Genomic DNA, 22,471 nt, shown 5'->3' on the forward strand with positions numbered 1-22,471 from the left:
TATATATATATATATATATATAAAATCCATATATATATATGGATTTTCAAGAAATCTGTCAAAATCCCAGAGAGAGGGACAAAATCTGAAAAATTTGAAGAGAAAAAAGCTAAAACAAAAATCCCACCATGCACCTAAGTTTTAACATGATACAACTGAAACAGCATAGAACTGTCAGATGTCTCACTCAAAAGTACTACTTCAGAAGTACATATACTTATTAAACTTCCTTCAGTCTTCAAACTGACTCTACAAAACCAAATAAACTGAAAGCAACCTACCTGTAATGTTATGTTGTTAATACTAGCAGCATCTATTCCAGAGATTTGAACATTTTGTCCAACGAGATTAGCAGCAAGTTGTAACTGTATTCCTTCAAGAGTGGCCAAGCTACCATCTGTCAAGGACACAGTTAAGTCACCTCCAGCTACCAAAGAAAACAGTTGCATTATGTTTTTCTTTATCATTACTGACCGCCTCTTTTAGCTTGCTTATTTTTATAAACAAAAGCAATACAGAAATCACACATGCACACTTCTGTGTGTCATTTCAATGTTCTAGCTGGCTAGTCTAAAATTTTATAAATTCCATGTCATTTAGGAATAGGTATTATTTAAGCAGTAGCTGGCATCTTCCAAAACAAGAACCACTCCAAAGCATCTTTGATAATAAATCTGGAGAAATTTGCTTTAAGTGCTCCTAAGTGTATTCTACCCCAAAAAACAAGCAGCAATTGTACACACAAGGTGTGTGCATTCTGACCCTTAACACACGTGAGAGTTGTTACCATATTTATGCATAGCACATAAATACTGTTTAAGGAAACTATGGATATTCTACATAATCACATGGATGGAAAAAAAAGTGCATTAGCATTTGAAAATTGAAATCTTGGCAACTTAGAAAGCTAATGTTGAAAATTGAAGAGACTACCTCTACAAAAGCTCCCAAAAGGTGGAAAGATCACCTCACGTTTGAGATACAATCTCCAAAGACACCTTTATTATGATCAACTAGCATCCTTTGGTGGATGTCCCAGAAATCATCCTTTTTTGTGAATATCTTTCGCATAAAAACATCTTTGTAAGAAATATCTACTCACAGCAAAATGCAAACCACTAGCCTGGATTTCAGAAGTTTACTGCCTCTTCCTTGGATTTCTGAGCATACTATAAATGCCTCATTCTGTTCACTCAGAATTCCAATCAAAAGGTAGTTTCATAGCAAGGTATCACTCCGGTATTTAACTCTAGTAATCCGAGCTCATCTTGTGATTTACTCTAAACAGTTATCTAAATCCAGCCAAATGAGTTTGGAAGATACTGGTAAATGTTATTTGAAAAGTTTGATTTATGATAAATGTGGTATTAATAATCATTTTGCTTCTTCCCTTATTAGGAAAAGGCAAGAATATTACCAAAAAGAATACAAGTAGTCTACCTGTTTATTATCAGCATTTTTTTTTTATCTTTCTACAGTTCAACATCACAGCAGACCTGCAGAGAACCTTCTAGGTTAACTGTAAGTACCATAACATTTTCACTTTCATTCTAAAATAAATTTCTATTTATGTCATCACTGTGCATCAAGTTATCAACGCAATACAACACTTACCTGTTTGGAAGTAGCGTTTGGTATAAGTTTCTGAACTCTAACAGAAAACAAAGTTCAGTACTTGATTTAAATACCACCACCAAAAAGTCATCCATTTTTACCTGACACGGAAGCAGGCAGGATAGCCTGGCCCACAAGTCCTTGTTGAAGTAAATTTTGATCAAACTGACTTGTCAAAACAGAGTTATTCATGATGAAAACATTAGGATCTGTTGAAGACGAATTAAGAAGACTGACTGGCTGCAGTCCCTCAGCTGAAGTGCGGGCAACAGGCTTCCTAACCTTCTTTGTTTCTGGTTTATAATGACACTGTATGTGAGTTTTTCTGCGCCCAGAAGTGCGAAACCGTAAATCACAGTGTGGACATTTAAATGGTTTTGCTCCTGTATGCAGACGCATGTGGACTTTTAGACTTCCTTTTGTAGAAAAAGAATTACTGCACACATGACAACTGAAGAGCTTCTGACCTGGAAAAAAAAAAACCATAAATGAGAATAACTCTAAAATTCAACAGCCCTGTACCAACAATTTAAGAAAATACTGATTCTAAACTATTTTGAAAAGAAAGAATTTGAAATAACTAGCCTTTTTCTTTATAATTTTGGTTGTTTTTCAAATGAACCAGTAGCCTAAATCAAGTCTATCTTTACTTCCTCTTAATTTCTGAAACTCACTTTATTTTTCATTCAGAATCTTAATAGGTCACCTTGAGGCCTCTTATCTTCATTAACATCTGTCAAATTCCTCACTAACCAAGTAGTTTAAAAAAAAAACCTCAATTTGAAAAAAAGAGACAAGGAACCTACTTTCTGGTCAGAACTGCACTACTATAATCTGGTGATGTTTGTTATTTACAGTTGATAATGAGATCACAAAAAGAATCAGGGCATACAGTTTCTCCTATTGAATTCTACGTCTCATTTATACAGAAGAATTTCCCATCAAATTCCTGAATTATAGTTCAACCTATTTCAGATTATAGATTTAGGTTATACTGATGTCACATTTAGCTCAACAAAAACAAAATCTCTGGCAGCATTCAAGTTCAGCAGAAACAACCTAAGAATAACATAAACCAATGTAGTTCATGAAGACAACTAAGGCACGGATTGCAAGCACAGGCATCTCCCACATTAAGAATACCACGGAAAAAAACATTTTCCAGTCTTTCCCACTAAAACCAAACCTGGGGAAAAAAAAGGGCAGGGTGGAATGGAGAACAAGGGAACAGCGGATGCATTAATATCAAAACAGTTCAACTGGCATTTGGATAATGCCCTTAATAATACGCTTTCACTTCTGTTTAGCCCTGAAGCAATCAGACAGTTGGACTTGATCTTTGTAGGTCCCTTCCAAGTGAACTACTCTATTCTAAAGAGTGAAAAGTAAACCCAACATCTGAAGTCCTGTTTAAACAGAAGGTTAAATATTCAAATTAAAACCTGACGTGATTTTTATAAAAATACCAAAATTCTGGAGAGTGACAAGAATGGATGGACTGGAATGTTGGACTTCAACTATGAACAGGGATCTAAGGGTCAAAACAGAAACTTAGAGGGAAGACTATTACAAACTGGCATGAAAGATGTATACAAATGCCAAGTGCTAAAATAGCATCAAAGTGTAATTAAGTGTACTTTATTGCATCTACAAGATTATGTCATACTGCTTGCTACCCAATTAAATTGTTAAAAGGAACCATTACATACACAAGAAATTAATAAGCAATGAAGCAGAACTATAATAACGTGTGTTATGCCACTATGCTGTATATGCTAAATCAAAATGAGATGCTGGGAGTAAGTATTTAGCCAAAGAACCAAATCTCACAACCTTCAACCCTATGTAAGACCTGGTTTTATGTATTACAATGAAAGGTTTATGTATAGTAACCACAGAACAAAGGCCAACAGCACACATTAGAAAGCCCCCTCCCTGGAAGCATTCAAAGCAAGGCTGGATGGGACGTGGTCTAGAGGGAGGTACTGCTGACTACAGCTGTGGGACTGGAACCAAATGATCTTAAAGGTCCCTGCCAACTCAAACCATTGTAATAAGATAACTGAAACGAAGCATAGTTGAAGCACTTGCTCAAAGAAATTTAAAACAATCACCTCAAATCTTAAGTTTTTGCAAACAATGTAGCATTTTTAAAGACCACCACAAACTCAAACGTCAACAATTTTTAACACTTAATTTTATAAATTATTATTATTATTTTTAACTCCACCCTCTTGCTCAGGAAAATCATTTTGCACTGAGATATCACCACTAATTTATAATTAAATTACTACAGACATATATATATATATATATTCTCTCTCTCTCTCTCTATATATATAATATAATATATATATTATATACACATATATATATATTCTCCATGAGCATTATTATGGTATTCTGAATAAACCATACGATTAACTCGATGATGCTGTAAGCACCAAATGTCACCTAGCAATGGCACTCATGTCATTTTCCCACATCACACCGAAATACATAATCCCTTCCAAAACCTTCAAGCTAACACAGCTATGAAAGCAACTGGTTTCTCAACAAAGACATTCAAAATCATACTGACCTGTATGCGTTTTAACATGACAATCTAGAGTGGATTTTACAGTGAAACTCTTCCCACATTCTTCACACTTATACGGCTTCTCTCCAGTATGGATACGAACATGCCTAATAATTCCAAAATACACACACATGAATTTCTGTCCTTCTGTCAGCTTCTACAAATATTTTCTACATTACTAATTTTAGAAATCCTCAACGATTAATATCAGCATTACAGTAAGCAGAACAACTAAGGAAGACAATACAAACTTACACAATTTGTCAAACTGGAAGAATATTTTTTATATGCATGTCCTGTTTTAAGAAAAAATAGTTTTCTCTAAAACTGTAAAAAAATGTTTTAATAGTGTAGGAAACCAGAAACATGAAAAGGCTGTTCTACTCAGATACAGAACACGCAACAATTTCATACATATTTTAAACCATTCTGAAAAAGATAAATTTACATAAACATGAGTCAAGCCTTAGCTTAGGCATAAAGTTAAAATGATCTGTTACTAACAAGTGTCTGGCAAAGAATTTAGAAAATTGAAAGATACAAAAGTTTTCTATTTCTTACCTGACTAAATCACTGGGCTTTTTAAAGCTTTTGGGGCAGTAACTACAACAGTTGGCATATTTAGGCTCTGCTTCCAATTCTGCCTGCTTATCTTTGATCTCACTAATTCTGTCTTTCTCTGCAGCAGACTGAACAAGAACTTTTTCTGAGACAGTAGCACTTTCTCGAGGCCTAATTTTTGCCAATTCTGCTGTTTCCTCTTCTGTAAAAGTTATGACACCAGGACGAGATTTTCTGGAAGCTCTTTCAGAATTTTCATCATCATCTTCAACACATGCAACTACAAAAAAAAATAATACATATACATATTTATACACACATACACGCATGTATTTTTAGTTTAATCTGTCAGTTGAAATTACAAAAACGAAATGCTTGTTATAAATACATTATTAAATACAAGGCCACTGTGCAGCCCATGCTTCCATTTAATCTCTTTAAGAGATGTAACTATGTGTATTTCTTTAAAATAACACTAGATTTATTACTCCTGTTTTTACAATAATTAAACACAGGTATAAATTATTTAAAACAAAAGAGTTCTACTTTATTGGCACAAAAAGTCATTATGTAACATACAATACCTTGAGTACACTGGATAGCTTCCCAGCAGACTGACTTCTTAAAACAACTTAGACAAAAAAGCAGTTCCAGCAGCCCTGGATATTAGATGTTACCCATGCATTAAGGTTAATTTATAGCACTATTGTTACAGCATTCGTGTAACCTACTGAAACATTTGTACTTGTTATGTAGTAAGGACTGTAAGAGTAAAAATGAAATTACCTCCCCCTCCTGTTTCTGTAGCTGATGCTACAGCTGAGGAGACTGCTTGATGTTTTTTCATATGCTTTTTGCAGTGAACAGTTGTTCGAAAGCTTTCATCACAGAATGGGCACTTGTAAGGCTTCATGCTCATGTGAGTTGTCATGTGCCTTGTAAGGCTGCCATTAGTTGTGAAGGATGTATTGCAAATGCTACAGCTGAATGCTTTAACTCCTTAAAGTAACAGAAACAAGTAAGTAACATGCAGTTGTTCCGTTTACTTACACAAGTCTGGGTATAGTAAACACTCTGACTTAAGAAAATGTAGAGCTGGCATACTCTGTTACCTGTATGAGTCTTTTCATGTGACTTAAGAACTCCTGAGGAAACAAAGCCACGGCCACATAGTTGGCATTTATAGGGCTTCTCACCAGTATGCGATCGTACATGTTGTTTCAAATGGCTGGATTTCTTAAAACCCTTGTTGCAATATTCACATCTATTAAAACAAAATTATTAGTTGCATACAGTTAGTGGCCATAAGACATCCAGGAAATTCTATGGCTGAACCTAAAAGTAAAGTATAACAAACCTATATGAACGCCTGCTTTGATCTTCACTGTCCTCAAGAAAATGAGGCCTTTGGGTATGCAATTCAAGCTCTTCTTGTGATGACTGATCTTGTATCAAGCGAGCAGTCTAGAAATCAAAGCCTCAAGTAAATTTCAACAACAAAATACTACTACAAAGCCATGCAAGTAGGCAAGGAAAATTAAAGCATTTACAGAAGTAAACATAACAAAGCCAGAGATCTATTCTTTCACAAATTCATGACAAGAAATTGAGTGCAATACAATACCTTAGCTCTTTCATAGGGAGAAGCAGAAAAACGCACATCTACTGAATCAGAATAAACTGTCAAGGTGCATTTACACCTCCTTACAAGTCTAGAAAAAAAAAGTCTCACATTTTCCTAAATTTTATGGTATTTGAAGGATTAAATTTAACCCTAAAGTAGACTTACTAAGCAGTAGAAGACCTACAATGAGCAGCAAAATACCCATTAATAGTGACAGTCTTCAGTACTTTCTGGAGAAGTTTTTCCTCTGAGAAACAACTACAGAAAAACTCTCCAGAACAACATGTTGTAATGTTTGAAGAAAACTTCAGAGACTGAACTTACTCCAACTTTTTCAGATCCAAAAACCCACCTCCCTTCCTTGACTGGATTTTGATAAAAGAGCTTTAATTCATGCAGTTCAGTATGGTAAAGACAGTCCCATTACTAGATATGGCCTTCATGCTATCTACTGTTAATATAATAAAATGCAAAATTTAAACTGCAAAGTTTTTTTAAGCAACTGATCTGCTTTACAAACTTAACCAGATGAGAACTATGAAAGAACAATGTACTATGTAACCTCAATGAATGATATATTTGTAATGCTTTTATTACTTGATCATACCTTTAATAATTTAGGAATTAGGTAATAATACAATGCAATAATGCAAGATATTTTATAACACTAAGTCACATGAGAAGACTCATAAGGGTTCCTTAGTTCCAGATTTACGATTTAAAAGGATATCATGCTATGAAGTAAAAAGTCTTCAGCAAAGTGTACAATTCTTAATGAAACAAGACCTAATTACAAGCCACACTCCTTTTTCCCAGCTGTTTAACAAAAGCAACCTAGGAAAGATTGTGAAACTTTCCTGATTTCTCAGTTCACATAATCATTTATGAAGAACAAGAAAATCCTCACTGAGCCCAACACAGTGGATTCTGCCATCTAGCAGTACTTACTACATTAATAGCGTCTGTATTAGGAACTTGAAGAAGGGATGGTGGATGGTAACTTGTTGAAAGAGCCTGAGATTCAAGTGTGCTTGAATCCTGCAGCTGCTGTACAGCTGGAAACTGAGTCTGTTGATTGTAGCTCTCATTAACTGCAAACCCTGCCAGAAATATAAAATCACAAGACCAGAAAATACACTGAATTGAACTTTGAATAACACCACATTTCTTGAAGACTACCTTCAAAATAGATAAAATAGTATTACCACACAGTAGTACTCAAATTATATTCTTCATTGCCGAGTGGCAAAATACACAACTGTTGTTGGCGTAATTGTGTAATTGGGTTACTTACCTTTAGCTGGAATTCTATTGGACAATCTCCTCCACAGAAAAACACTGTTTGAAGTTTCTTCAGGGTGCCACAATTACCTTAGAGCCATTGAAATTTTGAATTTCTTGTATGTAAGCATGCATGTGTCAAACAGGTTGACCCATCTCCCTTTATCCATGTTGGTACCACGCTCCCTTAACTACACTGGAAGCCGATCACAAGGATGCAAAGCTCAGTGGGGAGGATGGCGGGTGAGTGGAGGAGATGACCCAATAGGAGAACTCCAGTTTCTGATAAAGTAACCCCACTGTCTCCTACTTTGGATCTCCTCCACATATTCCCACTCTTTAGATAATAGTAAAGTATGGCCTCTCAAAGGCAAACTGCAAAGTAAAAATAAACATTTTCATTCACATTTCCAGTACAAAGATCTGACATTTATTTAGTTTTGTTCTTCTAGAACATCAGATCTTTACCACCTCGTTTTCTAAATGAACGAATGAATGGATTGTATAACTCATTCAAAGCCAGGAAAATATAGCTCAGATTGCAATTTTTTATACTAAGAGACACACTCTTATCAGCCCTTCCAAGCTCTAATACTTTTAACATATATAAATAAACAAGTAAATGTTATGCAGGGGAAAAAGGAGAAACCACAAGTATTTATAATTAATAAGGGTAGTAATTCTATTATTTCTGTGCAGTTTGCCTTCAATGGACAAAAAGGGTGAAGGTTACGAAAACAGGGTAGAAACAAACCTATATCAGATCATCACAGCACCAGAGGCCAAAAAAGCAACACTTAGAGAATGTTTTGAATTACAGAATATCAAACACTGGGATGTGTTAAGTATAAGCAGAAGTTGCTCCAAAAGACATTTTTCACAGCAAAGGAACACCTATCTATATAGAAAAGTAATCTACTTATGTGCTACTGCTTACACCATAGAATGAAAGGTCACAAATGTAAACCAATCTTGAAAGCATCATTAGTTAGGTAGTAATTGAGAACAAAACCTAATGCCACAACTCATGTATTAGATTCTCTCTTAGAACTACCAAGATTATAGGAAATAAAAAGATTCTAGAGACTAAATCTTGTAGCTGAACTACACTTAGTGAAATGACAAACTAAGAGTAGTATGAAGAGCAGCCAGGAAAAGCTTTATGGTCATTAGAGGGCCACTAACTGTTGTTTTCAAACAAAACGTTAGAAGCATTGTTACGGAAAAGTAGTATTTGTACTATATGTGGTAAGAATACAGGCACAAAAAAGAAGACCTCAAGAAACCAAGGGAAAAAGATTCCACTTTCATACCCTCCATAAGAAATGGACATAACTATCAAATGTATAAAGAAACAACAACCTAAAAAAATATGCATACTTTAATCACTATTTTTTACTAACAAAGAAGGAAAAAAGCCATTTTCCCAATACCCATTTCAATTATTTTAATAATTGTCATTTTCCATATTAATTTTTTTCAGAGATAAAAAAATTCCCGAAGTGCTTAGGAAGCAAAGTTCTGAATTTGGAGTTATTTTGGGACAAACTGAAGAAAGAAACACTACTTCTGAAAGCAGATCAGAGATAAATACAAACCAGATGTATAACAGGAATACATACACATGTTGCTCAGCCCCTAGGCTGAAGGTCAACGTCCACTCAAAATTTGAAAGGATCTGACAACTCTGAATATGTGGACGACAATTGCCACCACCACACTATTTTCACAAAACAATTTTAAAAAGTCTGAGGAGACAGAAGTACAACTAGAGCCTTTAATTTCTCTCATTTTCCATCACTACCTCTCATTTCCCTCAAACTTTTGCCCTACCATTTTTTGCCAAGCAAAGAACAGAAAACAACTTCTGCACTGAAGTTAATAAAGGGAGTCTCATACAACAGTCTTCTAAACTTCAAAAGACTTTTTATGTTCAGTGTAAGTAATCATTTGCAATGTTCACTTCTTCTTGGCTTTGCAACATCACCCAACCTAATCTCTTCTGCACTGATAGAATTTACTGAAAATATAGAATATTCTGTAAATGAGTTTACGAGCAGAGAGGAGAATCAGAAATCAAACTGTATAATGATTCATACAAAATGCATTATCTTGGTTTGTACTGACAACTCAAAGTCTTTGTTTTCCAAACTGACTGGTCATGAAAATTCTAACATCACAAATGCATCTACATGCACTTCTTGATCCCTGTGGAGATCAGTGACCAGCAATCAAATGTTCTGCAAGTTTGCTACTTAGGCAACTTTTAGAACCAAGAGAACAGCATTCACTGGAATCCCTGTGAGAACAGTTACTCAAAGTGCAGGAGTACCAACTCCTCAGACTGTAAATCAAGTTCTTAAGAAAGCAGAACAGCAGTCTGGTGGCAAGGGCATATTCACATGGGCTACAGAATAACAGTATTTGAAATTCTTGTAGTATTTCAAAAACACTCCCCCCGTTACCACTAATTTAATTATTAACATTCAACCACGTTTCCAGGGAGTTTTCAAAGGAAGAAAGGGTGACACAATCTATATATGAAAACATGTGTGGTGACAGATGTTCAACAACCCAAAGACGTCCTGATAAAAAGATCTATTCAGTTTTTCTGACCTCACTAAAAATGAGGATACCTGGATATGTAAGGTTAGACAGAACACTGCAGTGCTTTTACTGTCCTTCAAGACTACCTAAAACAAATCCCAGATGAAATCAGAAGCACACTCAAAATGTATGCACTTCTTAACAAGTCTGAACATGTCAGAAAGAAACTATCTCAACAAACCAGAAATTCTGGAGAAGTACTGCAAACAAACCTGAAAGAAAGAACAAGTTCTGAGAGGTCTGCGCAGACCTACGCATCATCCACCTGTATGAAATGCACGTATTCCCCTTTTCTTTAAAATAAACAAACAATAAAAATAAAACCTACTGACGATTTTCTAGGAACTCTGATGTTGTTCTATTAATAAACACTGAGCCAAAATATCTTAACAAGAACACAGCCTAAAAATGCCAAGAAAATAAAAAAATGTCTAGAACTTGAATGTTCTGTCTAGCTGATAGGAAAAAGAAATTAGGAGCATGAAGCACAGATGCAGACATAGGGAGAGGGTCGACCAATTTAACGCATGCATCCGCGCAAATGCTTACCTACCTGAAATTCAAAAATTTTGTAGGGCTCCAGGATCTTCAAGGAAACTTCAAAGAGTTGAGAATCTGTGGATGAGATTCCAAGTAGAACAGGAAACATCTTATACAAATGAGCTTTAGGAAAAAAAAACACGTTTTGATTCTCCAGTACCAATTTTATAATTGTGCTGTTGATCAGCCTATATTTCTGATGAAAGAATTGTTTTGTAGGATCCAAAACACTTTCCTTCCCTGAAAAAAGCATCAAGTATTCAGCACTTACTAAAAGGAAAAGATAAACACACTAGGAACTGAAGTCTAACTAAAATAACAAAACAACGTTTAAATAATGTTTTTTATAAATTCAAAAAAGCTGTACAAATCCAAAAGAAAAAAACCACCACCACACTGAAAGTAACACTGAGGGTGAAAGTTTTCTCATTTATTCTGTGGTCTCTTATTGCTCACTGAGATAACTCTAAAAGATAACTAATAATAATCTATAGGGTTTTAATAGAATGTTTCAGTCCTGCTTAATAAAAGTGGAGTATAAACTATTTTCTCAGTTACACACAAAGTAGCATAACCTAGGGAATTGAAATCTGCAGCAAATTACCCTATTTCTTCACAGTTCCATGCGACTTAGCAATAGATTATACTTTTATGAAAGGCTCCATACAAGTAAAGAGGGAATGAAATGAAGAATAGAGAAGTTTAGTCAGCAGGGATATCAACTGTTGATTACCAGTTACGTAAAGTTCTTTGCTGGAGTCAGAAACAAATAAAACTCTGTAAACTTAACACCCCCCATCCCCCAACCAAAAAACTGGTATCTTCATACAAGCACCAACTCAAGAGAGCCAACAGCAAAAAGCAAAGAAACTCTGTAATTTCTTCATTCTCTGCAAACTACGTAAGCATTCCTTATGCACATTTCTGAGTACTCTGTAACTAAAACAAAGAAGTTTCCAAGTGTTTATGATCTCTTCATTTGTCATGCATGTAGCTTTATAAAAATACAAAGGAAATTGCTGTCATTAGGTGAAACTGATTTTTTTTACATGATTATATATTTTACACTTTTTCTATAATGAATCTCAGCAGCTACTCAGTCAAATCTTAGACTGCTTCTGATCATCTCAGGTTCTGAACAAGTACAGCTAGAGCTTTCACACTAATTACAAACAGAATCATGGAAGGAATATAAAATGCCCGACTATAAATGTCATAGTTTTATGACTAAATATCAGCTCATGAAAGGAAAAGCTAATTATATTTAAGTATTCAAAATATTCTATCACATATAGCTTCAAAACAGTAAGTTAAGAAAATGTTTCTGCAAGGTTTCTTACATTGCAGTTACTTCAATTATGGATGCTGTTTCAAAATGCCTTATGATAGCTAAGCCGCAAAACCAAATTTATAAAGGTTACTTTCAAAAGCTTTACAAAATTTTTATTTATTACTAACCTTGTGATAAGCCCTGTTGATCAAATGACTGCTGTGTTATAGATTGTTGCTCAAACTGAGTCATGTTTTCCTGTAAAGCATGCTGGGATGTCACAAATCTATCTGAAATGGGGGAGAGAAGGGAATTGGATGGAAAACAAAAATAGAAAAAAAAATAAAATAAAGATGTAATTAACAAGACAATTCCGCTGTTCCTAAGAATTTTATAGTAATCCAAACTTTTCCTTTATTAAAACTAAAAAAAAATAGCTGAATACGTATTTAAACCTTAGATTATTGCAGGCTGTAGTAATTACTAAAAAATTACACAATGAAAAACACCAAATAAAAATATGAAATACGCACAAGTTTTCTGCCAGTATTTTTTTCCTATGTATTTAGCAATTTTATGTATACAGATAAATAGTGCAAAGTTTAATATTCACTATCTTTTTAACAGCATACCCAGACTGTATAATATATCAAGTAGTGAGCTTTTACTCCCTTTACTGCTCTGGTTATTTTCATATACTCACCCTCATCTTGCTCTAAAGGTTGATCAGCCAGCTGTTGTTCAAGTGCTGTTTCTTCTGTGCCTCCTACTGGCTGCTGGTCTAACTCTAAAATTGCTTGCTGATCTGTTGCAACAGCTTCTGACTGCTGCAGCTCATCACTTTCAATCTCTACTTGCATCTGTGCAGAAACATGAATACTCTGTTGATCTACTGTAGAATCATCTATTGAAGTAGACTGCTGATGTTGCTGAAGTTGCTGTGCAAGTTCATACCTACAATGAAAGGCAAGAAATTTTTTTTATGGCTTAGACATTATTTATCAGAATTTTTATCATGCATAATAATCTATTTCAGAGTTAGTTGAACTCAGTTAGCTACCCATAAGTATCCTTTCTGATTATTAGCATTTACTGAGTAAAGTCATCTTTCAAAGCATTTTTAAGGAAGGACTGCTGAAATATGTTGAAGGATACATAACAAAAATTGTAAACGTACCTATGAGTCTTCATATGTTTTTTACAGTTTAATGAGGTTTTGAATGTTTTTTGACAATACGGACACATATACGGCCGAAGGTCATTATGGATCCCCATGTGCCGCCTGAGGCTACCACCAGTAGTGAAGGCCCCGTTGCATATAAGACACTTAAAAGCTTTCAGTCCAGTATGTGTTCTAATATGTGCTTTCAGAACTCCCGCTGACACAAAACCTCTTCCACACTGAGAGCACTTAAAGGGCTTTTCACCAGTATGCGACCTTTGTAAGAGAAAAAGTAAAAGTTAATTTGCTTGATTCCAAGAGATATTAAAATATTAAATTAAAAAAAAGTAAAATATAGACACTAAGGCAACTGCTGCATGCACGGAAGCAGCCTCAACTAAAAAAAAATCTGGATATTAAAGCTTTAATAATAGGTCCTGCACACCATCAGTGGCAGAGCTAGAAGTAGCACTTTCTCATCAGACTTGGCTGAATTAAAAAAATTTGGGTTGAAATGAATATAATATACTCTTTGGATTAAGATATTACCATTCACATGTAATTTGCTCATTTCAGCTAAAACTGTGTCCACGGAAGTTCAGAATAAAACATTCTTTACTTAAATCATAGTAACCTTTCCCCCCCATATTTTCTTCTTCACTTATTCATAGATTATAGAACAGGAAGCTGTGCTTGATAACCTGACTAAATGGCAAAGGCTGTGGACTACAAAACTTTGTTACCACTTGGAGCAATCTGATCTAACTTTGAAGCTATCCATTCTTTTTAACACAGAGTTGGATTAGTTACTACCACTGGTCCCCCTTCAACTGTAATTTTTCTACAACTTTGTGATTTTATGGTTGTAACAAACACCCACTCTATGAACTTGAACAGAACTTCAAGCAACAAAATTACCCCAAAAAAGTATGCTCAACTGCACTACAAACTTAAATTTTTAGATTTAATACATTTTAAAAAATGGATACAGAATGAAAAGTTGATTTCCTTCCCAAATAACAGCAGTTACATACAAACCAGATTATTTGGGGTATGCTATTAAAAACTATTACAAGAATTTGCATGTAATGCCTGCAATTTTCTATAAATCATTCAGTAAAAAAGGACTTCAAGTGTCCCTTCCAACCCTGGCCATTCTGTGATTCTGTGTGATTCTGTTAATGAGTTGCACAGCAAACACAACCATGTGCACTGCCAGGATTACATGCAGACACAAGTTATTCCAAAATCTCCTTCAACCCTACCAGAAAAATCACTTATCACTGGTTCACTCCTTAAAGGACAATAAAAACAAAAACAGCCTCTTCAAGCTTCTCTTTTTCAGAGCATAGTATAAATTTCATGCTTTTCATTAAGAACTGCTTTGTACATTTCCTTTCTCCTTTGTGTTTGTTTTACCTGATATGTTGTTTAAGATGACAAGATTTTTTATAGGCTCGATGGCAATAAAAACATTTATACGGTCTGTCTGCATCATTCACAAAATTATTGTTAAAATAATTTTGGAAGAACTGGCTATTCCTTGGAATTGGTTGGATAAGACCTGCACAAAAAACACACGCAAACACACACAAAAGGAACAAATAATTGTTAAAGATATTTACAGTTATCTAAAAAGGCAGTATTTGAAAAAAAACAACGGCTGGATTTTTAGTATGCTAGTATATGGTAGAAATAGCACATTTTCATCACCTATTTAAAAGGTTTGCATGCACTATTTAGCATTATACATACTGTATCATGTGTGCTATCTTAGTGATAATTTGTATCTATATGTCAACCTCATTATATTGAGCTTCAACACACCAACTTTCAAGAAAGTCAACAGTTAAGAATTCACTGCCCAACAGATGTTTCACATTTAGTCAAGAGCCAAATATATATCTTGTCAAATACTTAATAGACCAAATGCTTCTTACAGTTTTTCCATGACATATATAACTTGTAATGCGCTGTACTCTGAAGTCAGTTAAAAGCACAGTTCTGGAGAATCAGTTAAGAGCTTCTGCTAATAAACATCCAACCACTGATACAAGAGTATTCTGTCTCAGACAACAGCAGCCCATTATTCCAAGTGCTGTGATAAAACATGGACAGTAGCAGAGTTCTCTCATGAACTTACCATCATTCATGCATCTGAACACACACACAAGTACTCATCACAACACCAGTACAAAAGACTAACGAACAGCTTTTCAATAAAATAGCAAAAGATCCATTTATGAAACTTAATAATCAGGAAACAAAACCTATGTAAACCATTTTCAAACCGCTTCATATTCAGAAACATTAGTCCAGGGTTTCTACTGTCTTTCAAATATAATTGAGAAGATAAAGAGAGGAAATGAGACATGACAACATCAAAACAAGAATGACCTGTTCCCTCAGGTCCTATCACTATAATCACCTGTTGCTCTGCTTCCATAGTGAGGAAGTTGTAGCCTGACATAATTCCTCCCCTTCTGCTTTCTCTAGGCTGAACCAACCATGTGGCCTCAGCTGTTCCTCATACCTCTTGCTCTCCCTTGGACAGTCTCTAATAGTTTTACATCCCTTTTATATTGTGGCATCCAAACCTGCATTCAGTGCTCAAGGTGAGACTGCACTTAAGGCAGAGCAGGACAATCTCTTCCTACATCTGGGGGGTAGTGCTGGGCCCCAGGGTATGGCTGACCTTTTTGGATGCCAGGGGGACAAGGCTGGATCATATACAACTTGCCATTAAACAGAACTCCCAGATTCCTTTCCACAGAGATGATCTCCAGTCTCTTGTCTCTCAATCTGTACATACAAGGACTACTCCATCCCAGGTGCAGAATCTGGCATTTGCTCATTAAATTTTATAAGGCTGATAAGTGCCTTACCTGGCCCGGCTCTAATCTATCAAGGTCTCTCTGTAAGGCCTCTCTATCTTAAGGAGGCATCAGCTCCTTCTAATTTAGTATCATCTGCAAACTTGCTTGACTCCAAATCATTAGTGAAAACACTAAGGAGAACTGGCCCTAAAGTGGAATCCCGGGGAATCCCACTAGTGACTGGCCACCAGCTTTCCTTAACGCCATTTACTATAATCCTTTGAACACAACCAATTGTTTACCCAATGCATTATGCACTTGTAGACAATGCATGAGTTTTGGCTGCATGGATTTTATTCCTACAATGCCAAACAACATCTCTGTAGATCTCCCACATACCCGACCTTGCTTCCAGCACTCATACATTTTCTTTTCACATCCGAACTCTAGAAGAACCCTGCTCAGTCAAGCCACATTTAGTTTACTTCTAGTACTTTGAGATTGTCTGCCTTCTACACTCTGAAGAGATAGCTCTTAAAGCATGATCAGCATATGTGAACCCCAGTACCTTCAACAACAGAATCCAAGGGCATCTCATTAGTTTCTTGTGCTGCCTCAACTCTGTTTTCCAGGTTTCAAAGTTTTACTGGCAGTTCTGCTACCACAAAATATGTGAAACTTAACTACTGAGTGGTCACTTCATCCAATGGGATCCTCTCTCTTTACTAGCAACAAATCCAATTGCTAGTAAAGCAGACTTGCCTAGTCAGCTACCTTAGCACTGTAACAAGAAGTTTTCTTCAAATAACAATTACTATTGCATACAGTAATTCTTGCAATGTAAGCAAAAGGATTTTTACAGAGATAAAGATTTTAGGATAGATCTATTATCAATATGGTGTTCTACCATACAAAGACAACTACACAACAGACAAAGCAGGGGTTAAAATACTGCCGAGTCAAAAACCAATGAAGAGTAAAGATCCTGCCCACTACATTGACCTCTGCTAGATAATATATTACCTTGATTGAGATGTGAGACATCTTGTTCCAAAAAGTGGTTTTATGTAATGTAACAATTACTCTACAACACAACTAAAATAACTATATTGATTATCTATAGCATGTTCAAGAATTATTCTGCCCCTTATTGAAACATTACCACTAATTCAGCTGAGGATCATAATTACACTAAATGTACTAAAATCATGTAACACTGACTCATTTAATACAGTAATTAGAATAAATGCGATGAGCTCAAGAAAAATCTAGGACATTAACTGTACATCATTTTTCTATACCAAGGATCTAGAAATAGTTTAAGTGCTCTAACTTATGTAATGTAAAAATTAATATACTTTTTATTCGTAGGGTTTATTCAATTCCTGCATAAATAAAAAAGACTTTGTAATTTTGAAAGGACAGAAGAATTCTAATGTAAGCAAACTATGAAATATCGCATTTAGTTGAAGCCCGATTTCTGATTACTTACTTCAAAGCACATCCTTCTCACTAAAGCCTGACTGTGTTTGCTTTATTAAACTGTGACCTCTATTTTCCATATATTCTATATTTCATGTTTACAAGCAAGCACAGGTTTACTGACTCTTTACCTAAATCAGTGATGAGTATGGGCTCTTGCAAAGGGATATCTGGCACAGGAACACTCGTCTTTCCTACTCGAACTTTTGCAGGTTTACGTTGATGTCGCATCTTTCTTAGTTCACTATGTTTAAAATGTGAAGCAATATGTGTTTTCCTGTGGCCAGATGTTCTAAACTTCTTGTCACAGTGAGGACAAGCAAAAGGCCTAACACCTGCAAGAGATTTAAAGAAAAATTAGTTTCAAATTTTATTTCCATCTTCCCAGAAATGCAGTTTGGGGGTATAGATTCTCTTTTCTCTATTTTCTGTTTTGGTTTCCATCTGAGAGTTCATTGTTAAATATGTTTTCAGAGGAGATCAATAAAATGTAATCAAAAGTAAATATGAAACTGCCAAGCTACTAACTGGTTCTAACACTTCAAGCAAGCTTATTATCAGGGAAGAAGAAGCAACAGCAGTTTTTCAAAGGTCGCCAGAAGCTATCAAAGAATTGCTTTGGTCAAATATCCTTCCAAAACAATCCGCTGACAACTGTGAGAAAAAAAATCAGCAAACAAAAGCAAATGAAACGTTATAAGACAAAACACACGAATGGAGATGTAGTAGTTTAAAGAAATTCTCTATCAGTCTCTGACAATGTCAACAGTGTTAGATGGCAGTCAAATAAGCATGCCAACAACAATTTTTTTGAAGTGAGACTTTTTCACTACAAAATCCAGTAGCATTTTGAACAGAATATTCATATTTGGGCTTGCTCTTGGAATATACACTGGAGAACTTGGTAAGTTATGGAAACAGGCAAAACTGATGCATTCCACTTCTGCCCAAGAAGAAATCTTGAATTTACAAGGCTTGAAAACATGATTGGGTACACCACGAAGAAAATCATAAATGGAAAAAAAATGCACACAAGAATGTAGTGTTCCTCATAATAGAACAATTAAGAAATTTATTACAATTAAGAAAGAATATTTAAAGCAAGAGAAAATCAGCATAGAGGGTAAGATGAACCTTTAAGCAATTCAGCAAACCTAACGTGATTGACAAAGAAAAAACAGCAAATACCCATCTCTGAGAGGTAGCCGTACAGTTATATGGTGAAGCTCCACAAGCACTGAACATATTTTTCAATCCCAACAGTGCTTTGGATGATTGAATGAGTCTGATTTCTTAAATATTTACTTTAAAGCAATAGACAAAAGACAAGTTTAGAAGTTTATAGTAAGAAAAAAAAAGTTCTGCAGATGGATTCAACTTCAATATTTCATGGGCTAAAGGCAGACTAAGAACACAGTGAACACCAAATATACATAACCAATGAACGACACAGGAAAAGTTTTGCCACAAACTCCGAAGTCAGCAAGAAACTGCATTTTACAGAATACAAATATAAATATGAAACTCTTTCATTCCTATTTGAGTACCACATCGTGATAGCTGGTTGAAAACTTGTGTACCAACATGAAAAAAAAAACAAAAAATGGAAAATGACAAGACAGTTCATCAGGACTGGAAAATTCATTTAATCTATGCAGAAGGTAGAAGTTCATCCACAGAAAAAGAGATCCTGAAGCTATCGTATATGATATAAACAATAAAGATCATATCAGCACCCAAGTTTTAGGGTATGCAGTGTAAGGCTTTTGAAGTATCTAAGTCAGCGAAACTACCACACATCTTACGGCAGGAGATAAAACAGGAAGTAAAAATATTGTCATGAGTGATATAGTGAATTTATTGAAGACTGTAGAGAAAAGAATATGCAGAGTAAAATAACTGACTGAGCAAAATCAGAATCCAAATTCTATGAGTTGATTATATATTCAACAGAATCTAATACACTCACAATATCAACATTAAAAGAAGAGCTGATTCATCAGAAAACAAAACACTAGAAAGTTAGAGAAAAAAATCAAGTTCATCGTAAGACACTAGAATTGATTTACTCTACAGTAGATATCAATGATGCGATAGGCACATCTGTAATTAAGCAACTGAAACTGTGTATTTTCTTTTGAGGCTTCACTCACATTAAAGAAAATACAAATGCAGCTTTGAGTCCTTACCTGTATGTAGACGTATATGAACTTTTAAACTCCCTGAGGTGGAAAAGCATTTCATACAAAATTGGCACTTGAAAGCTTTAATGCCAGTATGTGTTTTTATGTGTGCTGTGAGAGTACTCTTAACAGCAAATGCACGAAAACACTGGGGACACTTGAATGGCTTCTCATGGGTATGAATGCGAATGTGACGCACTAAATCACTTGGTTTTTTAAATTCTTTAGAGCAGTACGGACAGACATGCCACCTTATTCCATTTTCCTCACGTATAGAACCTGGAAAAAAAATAAAAACATTTGCGGTTGAAGGATTTTAACTGGTTTTTTGTTTCTGAATTCCACTGTACTGTCACTATCATACTGATTAATCAGAAAGAACATGAAAACATTTTACAGATGCTACTAAAAAAACACTCTGTAGGACAATTAACTTCTTTGTCAGATACGTTCAATAGCAATGAGCTGTCATGAGAAAATCAAAATCCGAGAAACTCCTGCTGAAATTCAAACATTTTTATGCTATTGAGAATGAAGGGCAAAAGAAGAAAGAGCTAAAAAACGTAACTCCACGGAATAGGAAGAAACAGTTCACAGGCCACTTTGAATGTAAGCGTAATGCAATCCAATATACCAGTTAACTTAGAAATATCACAAATCTAGCAGTGAAAGTAACTCCAGAGTCATAGCCGCATCTACAAACTACTTAAATTACTAAACACTTACTGGATGGGATATTCTATGTGGATCTTCTCAGTATTCAGTAAAGCGTGAATCCCTCACAGTTCTCAACTATCAGTACAATGTTCTGCTTTTATCTCTATTTCTAATTAAGTTCATGATGTGTATTTACTAATATTGAAAGCAGCATCTGGATTATATAAAGGCAGAGCTTACAGTTTGGCAGGTAGGGCAGGATTTCACTTTAGCCCAGTAGAGCTATGGAGAACAAATTTACAACTAAATCACTACTTTCAGGTTACAGACTTACACTATAATTTTGTCATTTTTAAAGGAATAAAATTCTGTAAAGAGTTGCTCTAAATGCAATTTAAGGCTATTTTTCACAAAAGTTGTTTCATGATCCAAGAATCCTGAGCTCTATTACAAAGCAACAACATACCTCTGCTTCTGACAAATGACAAAACAATGACAATGGAAGCTTCTGAATACTATCAGACCTTCGTTTTCTTTTAAATTCAAATACACTGTTTAATATATGAGATATTCACTCATTTAAATCAGTTTATAGGCACACCATGTGAACTATGCTAGCACATTATTTTTTTTAAAGTAACAAATACAGACTCCTGTTTGACTGTACAGCACAGACTTATTTTTGTTTGCAGTAAGGTATTTGTTATCTTTACACGCACAGAATAAAAGAGTTGTTATAGGCAATGGGAAAATTTAATGCTGATTTTTATCAGTTACGCAGGACAAGCTGAGTCATTTTGGGGCTTTTTTTTGTGTGTGTGTTTGTTTGTTTTGTTTTTGCTTTGGATCAATTTCTGCATCCCTTGCGAAATAAAAATGCATCATGAACATATTTATGAAGTTACTAGGGACACAGCCAAGTGATTGGCCATCTCCAACAGGCCAGCCACTGAAGTAAGACAGCCATACTTGGAACAAAGAACTTCTAGCGACCTTAAGGTCCAAGCAACCATAACATTAAAACTGCAATGAAGCACACAGTGAGAGAATACAGACTTGTACAAACAAAATAAAGTGTGGAGGCAGGATAATAACCTGTATCTACGATGACATAATCACATGAGTACTATGATCCCAAACATAGTTTTCATCAAAAGTACTACCCACAACGCCAATCTTTACTCTTCCTTTTACAGGCTGTATCAGTGGCCATTACTTGTATGAGGCAGCAGCACTTCTATCTACGTGAGGCCTCACTTCCAAAGACAAAAAGGAGAGCTTGCAACAACTCTCTGCTCCAGGTGATACCACAAAATCCCAATTATCCTCAAAGAACAATGGGGAGAAAGGTATGGAAAATATTTATTTTATAGCTTTGTCTCTTCTATTTTCTGTTCTATTCCCAGAACTTTCAGAAGATTTCATAGTATAACCTCACTTATTGCTACTCTGTCAACTAACGAAATCCATAAATGACGTTAATCACAACTTACACAAACACTGTATTTTAGGTAAACGTAGATGATCTACAATATGTTTTGAGAAATCCCTTTATGAAGTCATCAACAGCCCCAGAAATACTGCAGTCCTTACTGCACAAAAAGTAGCAAACAGTAGCAACATTACCAGGTAAAAATGGCGATTTTTCTTAATAACCTTTTTTCTTTTTATCCAGTTTATCTGTACTCTCTTGTTCCTTATCTTGTTCTGCATTATTAGAGTCAGCCTGATGATTTGAGAGAGTCTGGACATCTGCGTTCTGATCCTGGGTCCCAGGAGTCTTAGTTTGGCTGCAGTCAGTAGAATGTGCGGAGACAGGAATTGAAGATAATCCACTGTTCTCTAAAGCTTGCTAGATGAGGGAAAATAAAATCTTCAGACTAGGAAAGAAGCATTCCCTAGCTGCACCAATTTTTCCTCAAACGACTAATCAGAAGATACAACGCAAATATAATCAAAGGACTCACCTTTCAAAAATGTGCCAGCAGTCTCTATGGAGTCAAGCATTTGCCAGGAATATATATCTAAGTCTTATACCCACTACGTAAGATAACAGTTTCCCATTAACATTCAAAGTTGAAGCCCATCAGCTTGGA

General features: G+C 35.2%; 1 protein-coding gene across 1 annotated transcript in view; it reads right to left on the reverse strand.

Moving 5' to 3' along the window:
- Positions 1-22,471, reverse strand: part of ZNF236 (zinc finger protein 236) — a 65,050-nt gene that overhangs the window by 18,896 nt on the left and 23,683 nt on the right. The window contains 15 exon segments of the mRNA XM_031552781.1: positions 154-427; positions 1,716-2,081; positions 4,196-4,299; positions 4,754-5,033; positions 5,540-5,752; positions 5,866-6,017; positions 6,111-6,217; positions 7,326-7,477; positions 12,264-12,365; positions 12,779-13,029; positions 13,253-13,513; positions 14,657-14,801; positions 17,667-17,870; positions 19,725-19,997; positions 22,002-22,227. Of these exon segments, the coding sequence (XP_031408641.1) occupies positions 154-427; positions 1,716-2,081; positions 4,196-4,299; positions 4,754-5,033; positions 5,540-5,752; positions 5,866-6,017; positions 6,111-6,217; positions 7,326-7,477; positions 12,264-12,365; positions 12,779-13,029; positions 13,253-13,513; positions 14,657-14,801; positions 17,667-17,870; positions 19,725-19,997; positions 22,002-22,227 (3,110 nt within the window).

This window comes from Meleagris gallopavo, chromosome 3, assembly GCF_000146605.3.
Source record: "Meleagris gallopavo isolate NT-WF06-2002-E0010 breed Aviagen turkey brand Nicholas breeding stock chromosome 3, Turkey_5.1, whole genome shotgun sequence".
Classification (NCBI taxonomy): Eukaryota; Metazoa; Chordata; class Aves; order Galliformes; family Phasianidae; genus Meleagris; species Meleagris gallopavo.